This window comes from Plecotus auritus (genome assembly GCF_963455305.1).
Source record: "Plecotus auritus genome assembly, chromosome: 6".
NCBI classification, from domain to species: domain Eukaryota; kingdom Metazoa; phylum Chordata; class Mammalia; order Chiroptera; family Vespertilionidae; genus Plecotus; species Plecotus auritus.
In genome coordinates, this window is record NC_137773.1 from 97,255,640 (window position 1) to 97,272,857 (window position 17,218).

General features: G+C 58.4%; 1 protein-coding gene across 19 annotated transcripts; it reads left to right on the plus strand.

Moving 5' to 3' along the window:
• Window positions 1-777: 777 nt before the first annotated feature.
• SSBP4 (single stranded DNA binding protein 4) lies at window positions 778-17,091 on the plus strand. 19 transcript variants are annotated; one of them, XM_080675026.1, is made up of 18 exons: window positions 806-1,138; window positions 9,784-9,856; window positions 10,183-10,244; window positions 10,335-10,419; window positions 13,474-13,563; window positions 14,007-14,072; window positions 14,288-14,347; window positions 14,440-14,500; window positions 14,636-14,703; window positions 14,779-14,846; window positions 15,113-15,158; window positions 15,244-15,279; window positions 15,366-15,420; window positions 15,504-15,574; window positions 15,650-15,728; window positions 16,101-16,129; window positions 16,240-16,347; window positions 16,725-17,091. In XM_080675026.1, exons 1-18 carry the CDS (start codon window positions 1,080-1,082, stop codon window positions 16,752-16,754), a joined length of 1,146 nt encoding a protein of 381 aa, XP_080531152.1. In that variant the 5' UTR covers window positions 806-1,079; the 3' UTR covers window positions 16,755-17,091. The 19 variants fall into 19 exon arrangements, with proteins under 19 accessions (XP_080531154.1, XP_080531151.1, XP_080531152.1 ...); XM_080675023.1 differs by having other exon boundaries at window positions 830-1,138; window positions 16,240-16,463; window positions 16,725-16,919; XM_080675035.1 differs by lacking the exon at window positions 806-1,138 and adding an exon at window positions 7,531-8,077.
• The last annotated feature ends 127 nt before the right edge of the window (window positions 17,092-17,218 follow it).

Here is a 17,218-nt window from a genome sequence, read left to right on the forward strand (position 1 = left end):
TAGCTGCTATGGGCTCTTTCCCCAGCTGTTAGAAGTTGTGGCATGGCTGTGCCTATGTGAGCAGTGGGATGTATCTTGCTGTTCTGTGACAGCCACTGCTGGGGCTTTGTACACACCTCTGTGTGTAACAGCATGTTCCTGGGTGAGCTGAGTGTGGGGAGCCCTGCAGGATGATACACTCATTGTGACAGCCCAAAGCAGTAGTTGTTCCAGTGTCTGTTGGGATTTGCATGTGTCCTGGGTCTGAGATTGTATCTGCAACTGTGTGGCTGTGTTCCCGGGTGTGTAAATTGGGTGGCTGGTCCTATCTGAGGCGTGTGTGTGTGTGTGTGTGTGCATGGTCCTATCTGAGGCGTGTGTGTGTGTGTGTGTGCATGGTCCTATCTGAGGCGTGTGTGTGTGTGTGTGTGTGTGCATGGTCCTATCTGAGGCGTGTGTGTGTGTGTGTATGCATGGTCCTATCTGAGGCGTGTGTGTGTGTATGTGCATGGTCCTATGTGAGGCGTGTGTGCGTGTGTGTGTGTGCATAACCTTAATCAGCTGTGTCCCACTGTGTGTCCCGAGATGTTATCGGGCCACTACACACACACACACACACTCGCCTTGCGCGTGTACACACACACACACACACACACACACACACACACACACACACACACACACACACACACACACACACGCAGGCCCTGCGCGTGCGCGCCGGCCCGCGGTTCCAGCGGCGGGACCCACCCGCGCGCCTGCCATCGCCCCTTTAAGAGCGGCGCCCGCGGGCGGCAGGGAGGCGGCGGGCGGGGGCGCGCGCGGCGGGAGGAGGGGGCGCGCGCTTCCCGGAACAGCCCGCGCTGTGGGAAGAGAGGAAGAAAATAAACCCGCGGCTGAAGCTGCTGCTGCTGCTGCTGCTGGCCGCCGCCGCCACCGCCGCCGTGTGGAGCTCCCCCGCGCGGATGATGCCCGCGGTGCCTGCGCAGGGCGCGGGGCGGTGAGGCGCGGGGCGCGGGGTAGCTATGGCGACGACGAGCGCGGCCAGCCGCGCCGCCTGACAGGTGTGGGCCCCGGCGGCGGCGGCGGCTCGGAGCATTATGTACGCCAAAGGGGGCAAGAGCTCGGCCGTGCCCTCCGACAGTCAGGCCCGGGAGAAGTGAGTCGGGGACCGGGGTCGGAGCTCGGCGGCCCCGCGGATTCCGTGGGCCCCAACGCCGGCGCGCACTGCGAGGGGCACGTGGGCGCGGGCTGCCGGACGTGAGGGACCCAAGTGCGTTTAAGGGGTCGCGAGACTTGCGAGGGAGCACGAGACCCGAGGGGCGCAAGATTTGAGGGGGCACGCGAGACTCAGGGGGCGTTGGGGGCGCATGAAGTGGTAAGGTTTGAGAGGGCGTGCGGGACCCGAGAGGTCCTGAGAGTTGAAGGGGTGTGAGTTTACGGGGCTTGGGGGGCCGCGCTACACTCGAGGGGCGCGAGACACCCTAGCGGCTTGAAGGACTGGGAGATTTGCGGGGGCGCGCGAGACCCGAGGGCGTGATTTTTGAGGGGGCTTGCGATGTCCGAGCGGGACTTGAGGGTCGCGAGAACTCCCCGACGGTAGAACCTTGAGTGAGGTTGCGGACGCGCGTGCGCGCGGGATCGTGATCCCCGTTGCTTCCCGCATTCTCCAGGGGAGTTTCCAGGACCGGTTGGCTGGCCTTTCTGGACCCTCGCGCCTCTTGGAGAGTTTGAGAGAGGCCACCTGTCCTCTGGCAGCTGAGTGGGACCCCTGAGAGGCCACAAGGCTCAGTCCTGCAGCTGAACCCCTGGGTGTTGGAGCCCAGAAGCCCCTCCTCTTATTTGGGTGTGGCATTGGATCCTGGATACTAGGTGCTCTTGGGCTGGTAGGAGGACAGTACCTAACTCCCAGACCCTGCGGATTGGGGCTGGGGGCCCTCAAAACTGGGAGCTTGGTCTGGGGCATGGCGGCAGCGTGAAGCTGGCATTGCCACTTAACATCTCTGTGGCTTTGGGTGCTCCCCTTGCCTAGGCTGTTTCCTTTCCAGAGAAATGCAAAAGTATTATCAGTGCCATCTCTTAGTATGGGGGAGAACTTGAAAGGTGCTTGGAGCTGCGACCTTCCCACAGCAAGGGCACCCAGTGGCTGGCAGTTTTGTTAAAGTGCCAGGGAAAGGTGCCTGCAGGAGGGAAAGCTTCCCATGACTGATAGCCAATGGCCTAGTCCAGTGGTCGGCAAACTTATTAGTCAACAGAGCGGCAAAGCGCGGCTCGTGAGCTGCGGTTTGCCGACCACTGGGCTAGTCGCAGGATCCTAAGAAATCCAGCCACCTAGAGTGGCCTTGGTGGGAAACAGGCTGCCAGAACAGAGAGGAGGCTGGGTCATTCTGGAGAGGTCCCATGATGCTGCTCCTTGAGGGCCAGGCCAGGAGTGAGGACTTGTATGTCTGGGCAGAGGAGCCCTGGGTGTGGGCTTGCTGAACCCCTCTCTTGTCCTGCTCTTCTGCCTGAGCTAACAATGGGACCGCCCCTCCCCTCCACAAGGACAAGTCCATTCTCTGGGCAGAGAATGGACTTGTCCTTGTCATTTTGGAGAAAAGATTCTTCTAACCAGAAGATGCTAGGCAGATAACTGCCCTTTCAGGCCTTCCTTGCCCATCTGCACAGTTTTGAGGTTGGGTTCTGTTTTCAAGCACCTTTAAGCACAAAGACTTTTTGAAACTGGCATCTGGCTCCTGCCCAGGTTGGGAGCAGGACATGTCTGGCATTGCCACCCCATCCCTGGGGGTCCTGGTGTGTCCCTGGTCATCTTCTTACACTGGTTTTGGGGTCTGGGTAGAGTGTGGTAGTTGGGAAGGCAGGCCCCAGCCATGAAGAATCCCACATCCTAGCAGAGAGGCAGGTGTCAAGTTACCTGGGCAAATAAATGGGAGGCCAAGTAGAGGGATGATCTCAAGATATTCTATGAAGAAAGCAAAGAGGAAAGTGCGTGATAGTCATGTATGAGGGGGCTGTGCAGAGACCTGGAGGAAGAGTAGGCGGCTGAGAGCACAGCAAGTGCAAAGGCCCTGGGATGAGGCCTGGCAAAGGAGCTGGGCTGGTGCCCTGGGTGGGGGAAGAGCAGTCCTTGAGGGCTCTGTAGGCCAGAGGGGCCTGTGTGTGTGAAAGTGCACTCCACCTCCCATGTGGAGTGTGGCTTTATAGGGGGTCAGGAGTAGAGGCCAGGGGATCAGGGGGAGGTGGGCACCATGATCTGGGTAAGAGCTGATGATGGCAGCTTATGTGTGGCCGTGGAGAGCAAAGAAGGGAGAGAATCAGAGATTTGAGCTGAAGGTAGTGGGGTTGGGAGTTGGTTTTCAGTCCCATCAGACATCCCAGCAGAGATTTGATTCTTTGAACCTGGCCTTGACTCTTGGCCAGGGCTGGAGACCGAGGGGGTTATCTGAATCCTGGTCTCTTCCCCCATCATCCCCTCACTCCTTATCCTGCCCAACAGAGGGTCTCAGAGATGGGGGAATCTGCAGAAACATCTCCTGTGGAGGCTAGAGATGCCATGTCACCTATTCTCCAGTCCCCTTTTTGGTCAGAGCCATCCTGTGCTCATCTGTTTCTTACATAGGGTCCTGGAGGAATGTTGGTTTGGAGATGGGGTTCTGCTGTTAAAGTTTGGGGAACACCACTTGGTTCCATCCCCTATTTCACCAAAGGGGATGCCAGGGCCTGGAGAAGAAGTGACCTGCCAAGCTCAGGGAGAGCACTAGAGAGGTAGACTGGCTGCTTTTGAAATGCGGCCTGCTGGCTTTGGAGGATTATCACAAGGCCTGAGTAAGAGGCTGCAGGTAGAGGACCCTGCATAGGCAGCCACCAACTAAGCCACTTCCTGTCTCAGCCTCGGTTTCCTCCTCTGTGAAATGGAGTGAAGGAGTTGCACTGCTCAGGTCCCTGGCTCTCCTGGACTGCGCTTTCCTCTCCTTCCTTCTGATCCTATCTCAATGTGGGATCTGGGTCAGACGGCCTCGGAAACAGACTCTGCCTGATGGGTGTGCTGACTGTGGGTCCCTGCCCTCAGGGATGCACAGCAAAGTCTAAAAGTACAGTGATGAGGTGGCCTGGAGGGTGGGAGGGAGGCTGGGGTCCTAGTGGGCTACTTGTATCAAGGCAAGCCTGTTCTGTAAATAGTAAATACTTCAAGCCTGTGGTGAAGCCCATGAATGACTGCCACCTGAAATGAACTAGTATTTGCATTTGTAGTTGGTTTGGGGTCTTTTTATTATTACTTTTTAATTATTATTATTTTTTACTTTAGAGAGAGAGGAAGGGAGAGGGAAAGAGAGAAACATCGATTGGCTGCCTCCTGCACATCCCCACTGGGGATCAAGCGTGCAACCTGGGTATGGACCCTAACCGGAAATTGAACCAGTGACCTTCTGGTACATGGGACAGCACTCAGACAACTGAGCCACACAGGCCAGGGCTTGGTCTTTTTAACTTAGGGATGAAGGTGACAAGGATAAGTTGGAGTCCCCTTTGTCCCCTTTGCATTGCTCCACTTCTGCCTCAGAGGCTCCGTCTTTGTGAATTGGGGAGGGAAGTCTAAAGGTCTGCTGTGTGTGTGTATCTCCTTGAGCACGTTTGCCCTGCCAAGTGGTTTTAGAATAGGTCCATAAATGACAACCATGGTTGGTGTTACTAAGCATCTTGTGTTTTTCTCCTGGGATTGGTTTTGAGGTGGCGCATAGCCATGGAGAGTTTGTTTATAGCCCAGCATGTGAGAGAGTCACCTATGTGTCTGTCCCTGCTTCCAGGTGTAACCATGTGTGGGCATCCTTGTTGGTGAGGGCACAGGTAAGAGATTCTTGAGGAAGAAACTCCTGAGCTGAGTCCTGGAGGCTGAGCAGAGGCAGTGGACACGGAAGCCTCTGCGAAAGCGCTTGAGAAGGAGGCATCTGGGAAGAGACTGGGAGGAGCGGGAGGTGGGGATGGAATTTGTAAGGGGGTGGGTTGTCACTGGCCACTGTGTGGGAGAAAAGCTGTAGGCAGCAGAGGCCCCCAGAGACTGATGAGGGGGGCAAGAGATAGCTGAAGGCCTGGCCTTGAGGGTGGCAGAGAGGAGGGAGGAAATGTGTGGGCTGGAGAGTCCCTTTGGGGGGCATCAGTGAGAACTGGCTGGTCGATTAGATGGGGTGGGTGGGGGTGTGACACAAGGCTGTGAGTAGCTGGTCTCTCACTGCCCCCAGCAGCGTGTGCATCCATGGGCTTCAAGAGGGGAGGAGGGCACTGAGCAGGGAGCACTTGTTACCCTAATTCCTGATAATTATGGTAATTCCTGGTAATTATGGTGGTAGTGCTGCATTTTAGTTCATAAGGCTTTAACAAATCACTATGTCACCACTTCCCTGCACAGCCCATGTGCGCTTCTCCCTGTGAGCACTCCAGGGCCAGGCACCCCGTATCCTCCATGTCACTGTTCCTTCTCTAGGGAGGGCCTCTCTGGAGACACCCTCTGCTCCCTGGGTGGGCTCCATTGAGTGGGCTCTTTTATTCTTGCAATATTTTTTTTATGGATTTCAGAGAGAGGAAGGAAGAGGGAGAGAGAGAGAGAGAAACACCAATGATGAGAGAATCATCGATGGGCTGCCTCCTGAATGCCCCCTACTGGGGATCCAGCCTGCACCTGGGCAGGTGCCCTGACCTGGAATCAAATCGTGACCTCCTTGTTCATAGGTGGGCGCTCCATCATTGAGCCATACCAGTGGGCTTTTTTTTCTACAGGTCATTTGTTTAGCCGGGATTTGGCTCTAGAGCCCTGCCCTTCCTGGTAACCGAGCTCAGAACCTGGATGGTCAGAGGCCGGAAGTCCTCCCTAGAGGTCCTGAAACAATCTGGCCAAATGTCCCGGCTTCAAAACTTTTCACCAAAAACAAGAAAACAGCTCAAAATTCCTTTCTGAGACTTTATCCTGGTAAAACGTAAAGTACCAACACTAAGAGAATTGAGCAAAACTGAGAACCTTCTTTGGCTGCTCTCTGCTCTTGGGGTAAAACCCCATACGCTTAACATCGAAACAGTACTCACCGACCATCTCAGTTAGTACACCTCTTGTGAGCTTAGCAGGGAGGGAAAGAGACCAAGTCCCTGCCCTCCCAGCTACATTTCAGTGGGGGCTTCAGGCAATCAGCAAAAAATGTGTCAAGAGCCCCTGACCGGTTTGGCTCGGTGGATAGAGCGTCAGCCTGTGGACTGAAGGGTCCCAGGTTCGATTCCGGTCAAGAGCATCGAATTACATAGGGTCCTGGAGGAATGGGGTTCTGCTGTTAAAGTTTGGGGAACACCACTTGGTTCCATCCCCTATTTCACCAAAGGGGATGCCAGGGCCTGGAGAAGAAGTGACCTGCCAAGCTCAGGGAGAGCACTAGAGAGGTAGACTGGCTGCTTTTGAAATGCGGCCTGCTGGCCTTGGAGGATTATCACAAGGCCTGAGTAAGAGGCTGCAGGTAGAGGACCCTGCATAGGCAGCCACCAATAGGGACAGGCACATCCCCAGTAGGGAGTGTGCGGGAGGCAGCTGATCGATGTTTCTCATCGATGTTTCTAACTCTCTATCCCTCTCCCTTCCTCTCTGTAAAAAATAAAAAATCAATAAAATATATTTTTTAAAAATGTGTCAAGTGGATATAAATAAGATGACAGGGAGAAGTTGGGCAGGGCCGAGGTTAGGTGTAACAGGACAGCCTCTGACAGGTGACATTGGAGCCATGCAGGTCTCTAGGTGGAAGTGCCCAGGCAGGGGAGTAGCCTGAGCAAAGGCCCGGGCATAGAGGGTGGCCAGTGTGTGTGTTTGGGGCACTGGAGGGTCTAGTGAGGAATGCTGTCGGGGGGTGGGGTGGTGGTGTGTGTAGACTCTAGGGGCTGGGAGAGAGTAGCCATTGGAGGGGTCCTGTCAAAATTCCAGGTAAGAGAGACAGTGGCCTGGACCAGGTGTATGTTAGAGATGGCAGGAGAGAACTTTCTCCTTAAGATTTTACCCAGATTTAATAAGTGCAGCCATCTCTATCTCAGGGGACAGTATGCACCACACCTCTGTGAGTCAAGGCTGAACCACCCAGGTTGGACCACACAGGTGGAGGTGGGAGGCAGGGGCAGGGGTGGGGGGAAACTAGTGGACGCAAGTTGAGGTTGGGCCTTTATTTATTATTATTATTTTTTAATATATATTTTTATTGATTTCAGAGAGGAAGGGAGAGAGAGAGAGAAACGTCAATGATGAGAGGGAATCATTGATTGGCTGCCTCCTGCATGCCCCATACTGGGGATCGAGCCCACAACTCAGGCATGTGCCATGACCCGGAATTGAACCTGGGATCCTTCAGTCTGCAGGCCAATGCTCTATCCACTGAGCCAAATTGGCTAGGGCAAGGTTGGGCCTTTAGATGCCAGGTCGATAGTGGACCCAAGTTCAGGAAGGCCAGGCTGGAGCACCCTGTGTGTAGTTGTGTGAAGATATCATCAAATCAGGAGGGAGGTCGCCTAGAGCAGCGGTCGCCTAGAGCAGCGGTCGCCAACTGGTCCGCGAGGTCCAAAAGGTTGGCGACCGGTGGCCTAAAAGAGGAAAGGAGAGGACTGGGCTGATGGGGAGGAGAGCAGACAGGAGTGGCTACTAGACCTGTGTCCTGGGTCAGATGCCACCACTGGACAATCCAGGGCCCGGGGAAATGGAGAGGGACCTGGTGGGCTGGCAGCCTGGAGCCCTTGGCCGATGTGGTGGGACCAAGGGCCACTTCTTTAAAAGCTTTCTGCTCCTGGGGTATGTGGCTAGCCCATGCCCTCCTCCCACCCTGAACCCCCAACTCCATCTTGCTACCTTTGTCTGGTGTCTCATTCCCCCAGTCTTCACTGCTCCCTGCACTGACCCCAAAGTGGGCAGGGGGTCTGCTGGAACCCTCAGCTGCTCTCTTCGCCCAGAGGTGGGGACAGTGAGCAGATCAGGGCTTTTCATATCCATTCTTTCGCCAATGGATGTAGGCCTGGGGATGCAGGCCACTGGAAAAGGCTCAGGAAGCGTCTGGAACGGGAGTTATCACAGAAGGGAGTTGGACAGGTGAGCTTGGAGTCCAAGGGGCTGGGAAGGCGATTGGGCTGGAGAGGGGCAGACGCTGGAGATTGCTGGAGGGTGCAACTTCGGAATTGGAGGGATCCTGGGCTGGAGGCACTGCCAAGAGTGGTGTGGTGATGTGGTGCGGACTGTGGCCAGGTTCAGAGAACTGCTACATCCCCCCTTGTCTGTCCTTAGTACACACTGCCTTCCAACTGACCATATAACTTGCCTTCTTGTGTTGTTGCTCCACTGTTCCTCCTCACAAGCAGGTAGCCTCCAGGGGGACAGGGGTCTATAGTGTTCACTACACAAGGCAGTATTGGGCAGATGTTTGTTGAATGAATGAATGAATGAATGAATGGACGGATGGAGGAAAGAAGGACAAGGATCCAGTGTAAGGCAGACCTATAGGGCAGGTACTGGGGCAGGACAGAGGGCTGGAGCTGGCAGGGGCATCTGATGGGTGCGAGGGTGGGGGTGGGTGGGGCTGGGATGTGAGGAATGAGAAGCCTGGCTGAGAAGGGTCAGAGAGCAGGAAGATGAGTTAAAACAAGTTTATTTTCAGATAGGGCTGTCAGCAGGGATGAGTGGCCAGTTAAGTCAGAGGCATAGCCTCCAGCCTGCCCTTGGGGAGTCTACGGTCTTAGATCCAGAACCCCTCCCCCAGCCCACCTGAGTCTTTGCTGGGCAGTAGGAGGATCCTGGGGCTCCCAGAGGGGCCATGTTGGTGGAGTGGATGGCTTTGGAATAGCTAGGGGGCTGGATCTTGTCCCTCAGCCAGCTGGTGTAGAAGACAGATGGGAGGGGAAGCAGAGGTGGAGGCAGAGGATGGAGAGACCTGGGAGGCTGTATGGCCTGGGAGGCCTGCAGGCTTTTCTGTGTGGCCCGCAGAGGGCACTGCTGGTTGGCAAGTGGCCCATGCTCTTGGGGTGGGCAGCTGCTGAGTTTGTGTAGGGGGCATACCAAGCACTGTGGGTGTTTGGCAGCCAAGTGGAACTGCTGGCCCCATCTCCTCTCACCCACCCATAGTGCCCCAGACTTCCTGGGGGCTGGTACAGAGAGTTGGCAGGCAGTGATCTTCAGGAAGAGGATGGGGCCCAGGGACACCTGGAGGAGGAAGGCCTCAGGGAGGAAAGCAGGGCCTTTTGCTTCCTCAGCCGGCAAGGCTGGGAGTGAGTGAGGTGCTGGTGCTGTGTGCATGGCTCAGGGTGCCTGCTGAGAGACCCCATGCAGTGCACAGTCAGGAGTGACACCCAGGAGCCCTTTCTCCAGGCAGAAGACCTCCCAGGCCAAGGCTGCTCTGGGGTCTTGGCATCAGTAGGATGGGCTAGAACTTGGTCCACAAGAGGGTATTGAACTGACCAGAATTGGGCCTGGAAATGGGGGGTGGGGCTGCTGGCAGTGTTGCCTAGAGGAGGGGCCTACAGTCTGGGTATTGATGGATGTGTAGGAGTTGGCCAGGCTGAGAAACTAGGGAGGAGGCCATCTCCTGTGAGGAGTGGAGGCGATGGGGTATTTGGGGGACTAATGTGAGGCTGGGGGTGGGTGCAATGAGGACTCAATGTGGGCCCCCTGCCCCTGGTCTCCACCTGCCCAACTGAAGGCAGGTGCCTGGCCCGAGAGCCCCTCCAGGAACCCTGAGGGCGGGGTTTGAGCTGACCAGACCCTGGGCCTCCTGAGAGCCTGAGCCACTTCCACCCTGCCTGCAGGTTGGCGCTGTATGTGTATGAGTACCTGTTGCACATTGGTGCCCAGAAGTCAGCACAGACCTTTCTGTCTGAGGTAAGCTAGCCCTGCCTTTCTACCCTACCCCAGGGTCCTCTCCTCCCGGCTTCTGTCAGGGCTCCAGTGGTGGTGCCAGATGGCCCGCTGAAGGCCCTAGGAACTGAGGGCTGGGGTGGGTCAGGTCGGCGGCTGGCATAGAGGCGTCTGTCTGCCCATCTGAGGATCAGCTTTTCGCTCCTCTGCCCTTGTTGTGCCCAGTTGTCCCCTCCCAGCTACCTTGCTCTGGACCGCTGGTCCCTGGCCCATGTTCCCTGCCAGAGGTGGGTTGGCGGGTCTAGCAGACTGGGCAGCGGCTCCTCACCTGCCTTCCTTCTCCTGTGCAGATCCGATGGGAGAAGAACATCACGCTGGGGGAGCCCCCAGGTTTCCTGCATTCCTGGTGGTGGTGCGTGTGGGGCTGGCGTGGGCAGGCAGTGGAGGGGGGGTGAGCGGGGGGCGGGCAAGTGGGAAAACCATCACCCCCTGCCGCCCACAGCGTGTTCTGGGACTTGTACTGTGCAGCACCTGACCGCAGAGAGGCATGTGAGCACTCAAGTGAGGCCAAGGCCTTCCAGGACTACGTGAGTCCCGCCCCAGGGCCCTGGCGTGGGCAAGGTGGCAGGCCTGGGGCGGGTTGGGAGGGGTGCGTGGCTGTGGGTTTGCTTAGGAGGGCTGAGAGCCTGGGTTCCTGTGTCCTCCACTGGGCCTCAGGTCACTCACAGGGAGGCTCATTCCACTGCACTGGAGCCCCCACACCTTCCTGAGGCCAGTCCCTCCTCGTCCTCTTCACTTGAGTCCTTGGTCCAGGCTAGACAGACTGTAGCTCCTGCCTCCACCACCACCTGTCCCCTGCCACCCCAGCCTTTCTGACCTCCTGAGGTAGGAGCTAGCCAGGGTTTCCGGGGTTTAGCTGACAGCACCAAGACACTTCCTGACCTTGTTCTATGACTGGGGCTACTAACTCACCGCTTTGGCCTCAGTTTCCCTCTTGGTTGATGAGGGGAGGGGCAGCACCAGAGGCCTGTTGACTAGTAGAGAGCCTGGGGGGAGGAGTGACCTGAGGGGATGGGTGGCATCTTGTCAGGGGGTGCCAATGGCAGCCCTCTGCCTTTTTCTTCTTCTCCCGGGCCCCTCGGAGAGGTCAAGGGCAGACCAGGGAGGTCTTGGGGGGCCCTAGGCTGTGGGCCCAAGGGCTGGGCAGTGACTTAGCCAGCTTCTGGGAGAGATACAGCTCCAGGTTATTTCCCCCTTTCTCCCCCCTCCTCCCTATGCACCCAGCTGGTGCCCTCATCTCTTCCCCTCAGGCCTCCCAGGGTCTAGCTGCCCCCACCTCTCTCTTTGCAATGGCACCTCAACCCAGGGCTCTGCAGGGCCAGAGTGCAAGAGGGGTAGGGGTTCACACGTCCCTGAAGTTGCCCCACGTACACTGTATCTGCATGCATGGAAGCCGGGGTCCCTGCTATTGGCCCTCATCAAATCCCTCTGTGCATTTGTTGTGCCTGTGTCCCAGTTCTGCCAGACTGGGGCTCGGGTGTCTGCAGCTGTGTCCCTCCTTGTGCCTCTCCGTTGTTCCTGGGGCCATTCCCCTCACGGCCCTGGCCCCCACCTGAGTCTGATGACTTCTGGTGCCTCCTGGGAGGATGAGACACTAGGGTTCCACATTGGTGTGAGTGTGCTTCCCTGTGCACACCAGTTACCATGGCAGCAGGGCGCCTGGGGGAACCCGTGTAGGCACAGCAGTGGGGATGCAGAGGGTGATGGGTCCCTGCAGCTCCCACTCTACTTGGAGGCATCTGCCTGTCCTCCTAGGGGGCCTCTGGCCCTCTCCCCTCCCACCCCACACACACTTCTCCCTCTCGCCAGGCCATTTGAGCATCTCCAAGAAACGCCAGCACACTTAGCTAGTTGTGGTGGCAATGCTGGCTGGGTGCTTTTGGGTGAATGATTGGTGCGGGGGATCCAAGGAGTCTGTGTATTAACCCTTCAGGGCCTAGAGTTGGGGAGCCACAGGGGTGAGGGGTACACCATACCTTCCCCCTCGTGGTCCTGAGTTCTGCTTGCAGTCTTCCCTGCCACCACCCTCTCCTCCCTGACCAGGAAATGCTCTGGCGCCTGGGGTGCCTATTGGGTGGACAGACCCAGAGCACAGAATGTATCCCCCTACAGCCACTGAAGCAGGTGCCTGCCAGAGTAGTAGCTACAGGCTATTGGGCTGTGTGTTTGTGCGGTAGTGAGGTAGAGGCAGGGGGACCCAGGGGCTGAGAGCTTTGTCTCCCCCACCCCTACCCTCAGGGTTGCTTGGGCTTTCAGATGAATGACCTGTGCTGGGCCTGGAATGCTTTTAGCCACTATAGATCTGGGGAGGTTCTGACCAGTACACCCAGCTTGGGGCCTGGGCAGGAGTCCTTTGAAGGCAGACCTTTGAGAAGGAGCAGGAAGGGTGCCAGGCTGCAGTTTCGTTTAGGGAGGGGCATGTCCCCTTGTAGGGCAGGGGCATGTCCCCTTGTAGGGCAGGAAGTGTGCGACTGGGTTAGTGCTTAATTCTTCTGAGCCCAAATGGCTACAGTTCCACAAATTCCTGAGAACCCCTGGTGTTGGCTTGTGCCAGCCTCAGGAACAGCAGTGATGAAGACAAGACTATCCCCTTCCTCCTGGGGCTTGGGGGGGCGGGGTGGATGATGCAGACAGGAGTGGAGGGGCCCCCAGAAAAGTGCTCTCTACTCAGTGCCCTTCCCTATCCTTTGATATGTTCCCTCTGCCCTATAGACTAGCCTTCCATCCCCCTTCCCCCTGCTCTGTGGGCCCCAAAAAGCTGACAAGCCTGACCAGAGGAAGTGACTTGTCAGCCTGCCCCCTGCATTTCTGCCCTTGGCCCACAAGATAATGGCCCTCTAGCACCTGGCCTTCTCCCCTCCTCCATCTGAAGAGAGGTTGGGGGCCTGGAAACTGTACCCAGAGAGTCCAGTTCTCCGCGGCGGGGGAGGGGGGGCAGGGGGAGTGGTCTGCACAGCTGCTCTGAGGAGGAACCCTGGGGAGGGAGTTTCATCTTGAAGCTGTTGACTGACTTTTTGTCTGTTTATTTGGAGTGTGTTGGGTAGAGCTGGGGGTCTAGCTAAGCTGCCTTGCCAGCCAGGAGGACACCAGGCGTGTTGGGAAGGGCCTGGGGTAGGTAGGGGATGGTGCCCCTACCAAGTGGAGGTTGCATTCAGATGGAAAGAATCAGCCTGTGCTGGATCACTGAGTTCACGCCAGTCCTGGATGGTTGACATTTTCAGACCTCCACATTCCTCAGGCTTGGGGCTCAGGGTTGGGAATCTCGGAATCCCTGTCCTTCTTCATGAGCTATATGGGCTCAGCCGGGCTTGGCCCTGACCACCTCCAGGTTTTCAGGTGCAGCAAGGAGGCAGAGCCTCTTCGAAGCCACCCAGCAAATCAGAGTCTGTGGACTTGTTAGGGTGCTAAACTGGGATGGGAACAGGGGCAACTGTTCGGCCTCCTAGGACCCCAGCCATCCTCCCATGCATGGACAGAGGGTCAGATGACTTGGGTGCCCTGTTCTGTGGGGTTGGCTATTGCTGAGGGAACACTGGGGAAGAACTGGCCTGACCAAACCTCATGTCTCCCCCACCCTGCAGAGTGCTGCAGCTGCCCCCAGCCCTGTGATGGGGAGCATAGCCCCCAACGATGCAATGGCAGCAGGCCCCATGGCACCTGGCTTCTTCCAGGTACAGCCAGGGCTGGGCCCTTGTCCCCCTGACTCTGGGTGCACATGTGTCAAAGAATGACAGGCACAGGTGCTGATGGGTGTGGGTCCCACTTCGGGAGAAACCCTGGGGCAGGCAGGCTGGAGTTGGTTGGGGAGGTTGCAGTGGGGATGCACATACGGGCCTTGGTGGGGCTAGCAAAGGAGGGGCTGCAGGGCTTGAGCCCCAGGGTAGGAAGGATGGGATCTCTAGACCTGTGTGTGTACATGCCAGAGCGCCTGGGCCCACAGAGCATGGCTCTCTGAGCCACAGGTCCCTCCGGTGACCCCTCCATGGCCCACCCTTCTACCTCCATGGCTTCTCCTCCACTTCCCCTCCCTTGCCCAGACTTAGCAGGGCCTCAGGAAACAGTAGAGCTTCGTGTGACTTAGCTCTTCCCAACCCACCTGGTTCTGTCCTCCTAGGGCCCCCTGGGCTCCCAGCTGCCCCCCCACAACCCCAACACCCCCATGATGGGGCCTCACATTCAGGTAAGGACTTGTGACACCCCTGTCCCTTTGCCCATGCACATCCCGCTCCTCTGTGCTCACACACACCGGGAGCTAGCCACTACGGTTAGTTGGCTAGGCCTGGAGGTGGGGTAAGTCAGGCCCTGGGCCTGGGCATAGCAGGAACCAGGTAGCTTTTGGGGGGGCGGGTGAGTGGGTAGGGGGAGGTGCTGACCCCCCTGGCCCACTTCTTCCAGCCCTTCATGTCACCGAGGTTCTCAGGGGGCCCCCGGCCCACCCTACGGATGCCGAGTCAGGTGAGAGAGGGAAGACAGACTGGAGGAGGGGGAGTGGCAGGAGCTGGGTGGGGTAAGGGCACCCACACTCATTGCTGCCATGCCTTTTGCAGCCTCCTGTGGGCCTGCCTGGCTCCCTCCCTGGTGCCATGGACCCCTCCCCCCGTGTTCAGGGTGAGTAGAGAAGCACCAGCTGGTGTTCACCATCAGGACCCCAGCTTTCATGCTCCATCCCTGCTGCCTCGCTGTACACTCCCCTCCCCCAGGAGTGGTCCCAATCTGAACCACCTCCCTTTGCTCCCACACCAGGGCATCCGAGTATGGGCCCGATGCAGAGGGTGACTCCTCCACGGGGCATGGCCAGCGTTGGGCCCCAGGTAAGGGGTGGACCCAGGGGGGCTTCAGGGGCTCTCCCCTCTTGGCCTGTACTCAGGGCCCTTTCTCCCTCACAGAGCTATGGAAGTGGCATGCGGCCCCCACCCAACTCCCTCGCTGGCCCAGGCCTGCCCACAATGAACATGTAAGGCCCTAGGGACCCCTGGAGTATGCCCATGGGGGCCACCACCCAGCTTCTTGGTCTGGATTAGCACAACAGCCTGGGATACTATTTATTCCACTGTTGGGTGGGAAAACTAAGGCCCGAAGGCCAGTGAGTGATGGGTTGGGATTTTCAAGTGGTTAGCACTTAGTCAACATCTGCTGTTTAGGGGGCCCACGGTGCGGGGTGCGGGGTGGGGGAGGAGTACTGCTTGTCTAGCTCTAGGTTCCATCCACCATCTCTAATAGGGGCCCCGGAGTGCGTGGCCCATGGGCCAGCCCCAGTGGCAACTCGGTGAGTCGGGAAGTGGGGCAATGGGTAGGGTTAAGGGTGTGGGGGGAACAGTTGGCGGACTGCTCACAGCTGCCTCTCTCCCTAGATCCCCTATTCTGCCTCCTCCCCTGGCAGCTACACGGTGAGTGGGGTCATGGGGCCAACACTGGGTAACTCAGAGGGTGGCAGTAGGGGCCTTTCTAATGTTTTGTCTGCCTCTGTATGCAGGGACCTCCAGGAGGTGGTGGGCCCCCTGGAACACCCATCATGCCCAGCCCTGGAGGTATGAGGGCCTGAGTGGCGAGGGGAAGGGTGTGCTTGGGGGAGGCCTCTCACATCCAGGCCTTCATGCATCATCTTCCCCAGACTCCACCAACTCCAGCGAGAACATGTACACCATCATGAACCCCATGGGGCCAGGCGCTGGCAGGGCTAACGTAAGTGCGGAGTTGTGGGGTAGAGGCTGCTCTGATGGCAGGTGGCCAGAGTCCCACACCACCCCTCTGCCACAGTTCCCACTGGGCCCAGGCCCGGAGGGCCCTATGGCAGCCATGAGCACGCTGGAACCTCACCACGTGAACGGATCTCTGGGTGAGTAAGCGGCCTGGGAACCACCCCCACAGGCTGCCTTGCTAGCTTCAGGCTCTCACTGAGTGCCCCTCCCCCCATTCCTCCACCTGTGTTCCTTGTAGGGGCATCGGGTGGCGCCCTGAGCTTTCCTGGGCGACTCAGTGACTTGGGCTGCACTGGGTGAGGGTCCAGTAATTGAACCGTGGGGACACCTGGCTACCAGCACTGATACCCCTTCAGGCCTTCCTTCCAGACCCCCAGTGGGCTGAGCAGAGGGATTGGGTGTAGCCGTGGTTGGGGGGTGCGGGGGCGGGGAGGTGGAGTACAGGGAAAGTTCGGTGGACCCCGGCTCAGACGCTGAGCCCTGTGTCCCCTTGTGTCTATCGTCCACAGGCTCGGGCGACATGGACGGGTTGCCGAAGGTGAGGGACCACGCTCAGGCATAGCTGGGGTGTGGGGCGGCCGCGCAGGGCACCTGGTGGCGGTGGTGGGGTTAGGACTGGAGTCTTGCGCTGACTGCGGCTGCCCCCAGAGCTCCCCTGGCGCCGTGGCCGGCCTGAGCACTGCCCCCGGCACCCCGCGGGATGACGGCGAGATGGCGGCCACCGGGACTTTCCTGCACCCATTCCCGAGCGAAAGTGTAAGCGACTGCGTCGACTCCCCCCCTGCAGCGGCGTCGGGCCGGAGGGGCCTGGCGGGCAGGCCCCGGCGGGGCGGCCGGGGGGCCAGAGCAAGACCGTGACCGCGGCGGGCCAGGTGGGGGGGGCGGCCGCGGCATCCTTTCCCTTCCCTATCCCCTTCCCGTCCTGCCCTGCTCTCACATGCCTACCCTGCCCCTACCCCGTGACCCACGTCCCAGGGTGGCCTCACCTCCCTAACTTGGATTCCTGCTCCTTACCCCTCTCCACCTATGCCCCACCCAGTCCATTTCTCCCTTCTCCCTGGGGGGCGGGTCCCAGCCTAGGCGGGAGCTGAGCCCCCCTCCCCCCCTGCGCGCCACCCCTCGTCTCTCCGCAGTACTCGCCTGGGATGACCATGAGCGTGTGATGGGGCAGCAGCCCCTTGCCCAGTGCTGACCTCCTCCTCTGCCCAGAGCCCCTGCCCAGGGCCAAGGGCTTGGGTGGTCTGCAGGGGGAGGGTCTGAGGTCACACCTTGGGCAGCTGGACTCCTGGTCAAGGCTTGGAGGCCCCGCATGAAGGACTCATTTTATTAAAAACTAAACAAAAACGCAAGGACCTCAGAGATGCTCTTTTCTGTATGGGCTCCACCCCCCACCCTCACCCGTTTCTACTTTGTCCTGGGGGACTCCTCTGGACCTCCCTTCCCCTGGACAGTAAGGGGTGAGCACCCATCAATAAATGTAACTTGTTTTGGTTTTTGGTATCTGGTCTCAAGATTCCTTCATTTTGGCTTGTAGCCACATCCTTCACCCTGGGATTTCAGCCCCACCTTCAGGGGGGTTCTGGAAGGTCCCTGAGGATTGGGACAACAGTTTTGAAGGGTAGGTGAG

Bases quoted from the DNA above. Each gene is read 5' to 3' on its own strand.
- SSBP4 (XM_080675020.1), top strand. From the start codon at position 7,659: ATGCCACCACTGGACAATCCAGGGCCCGGGGAAATGGAGAGGGACCTG. The intron at 9,857-10,182 runs GTAAGCTAGCCC...TCTCCTGTGCAG, and splicing joins CACAGACCTTTCTGTCTGAG to ATCCGATGGGAGAAGAACAT. The intron at 15,421-15,503 runs GTATGAGGGCCT...CATCTTCCCCAG, and splicing joins CATCATGCCCAGCCCTGGAG to ACTCCACCAACTCCAGCGAG.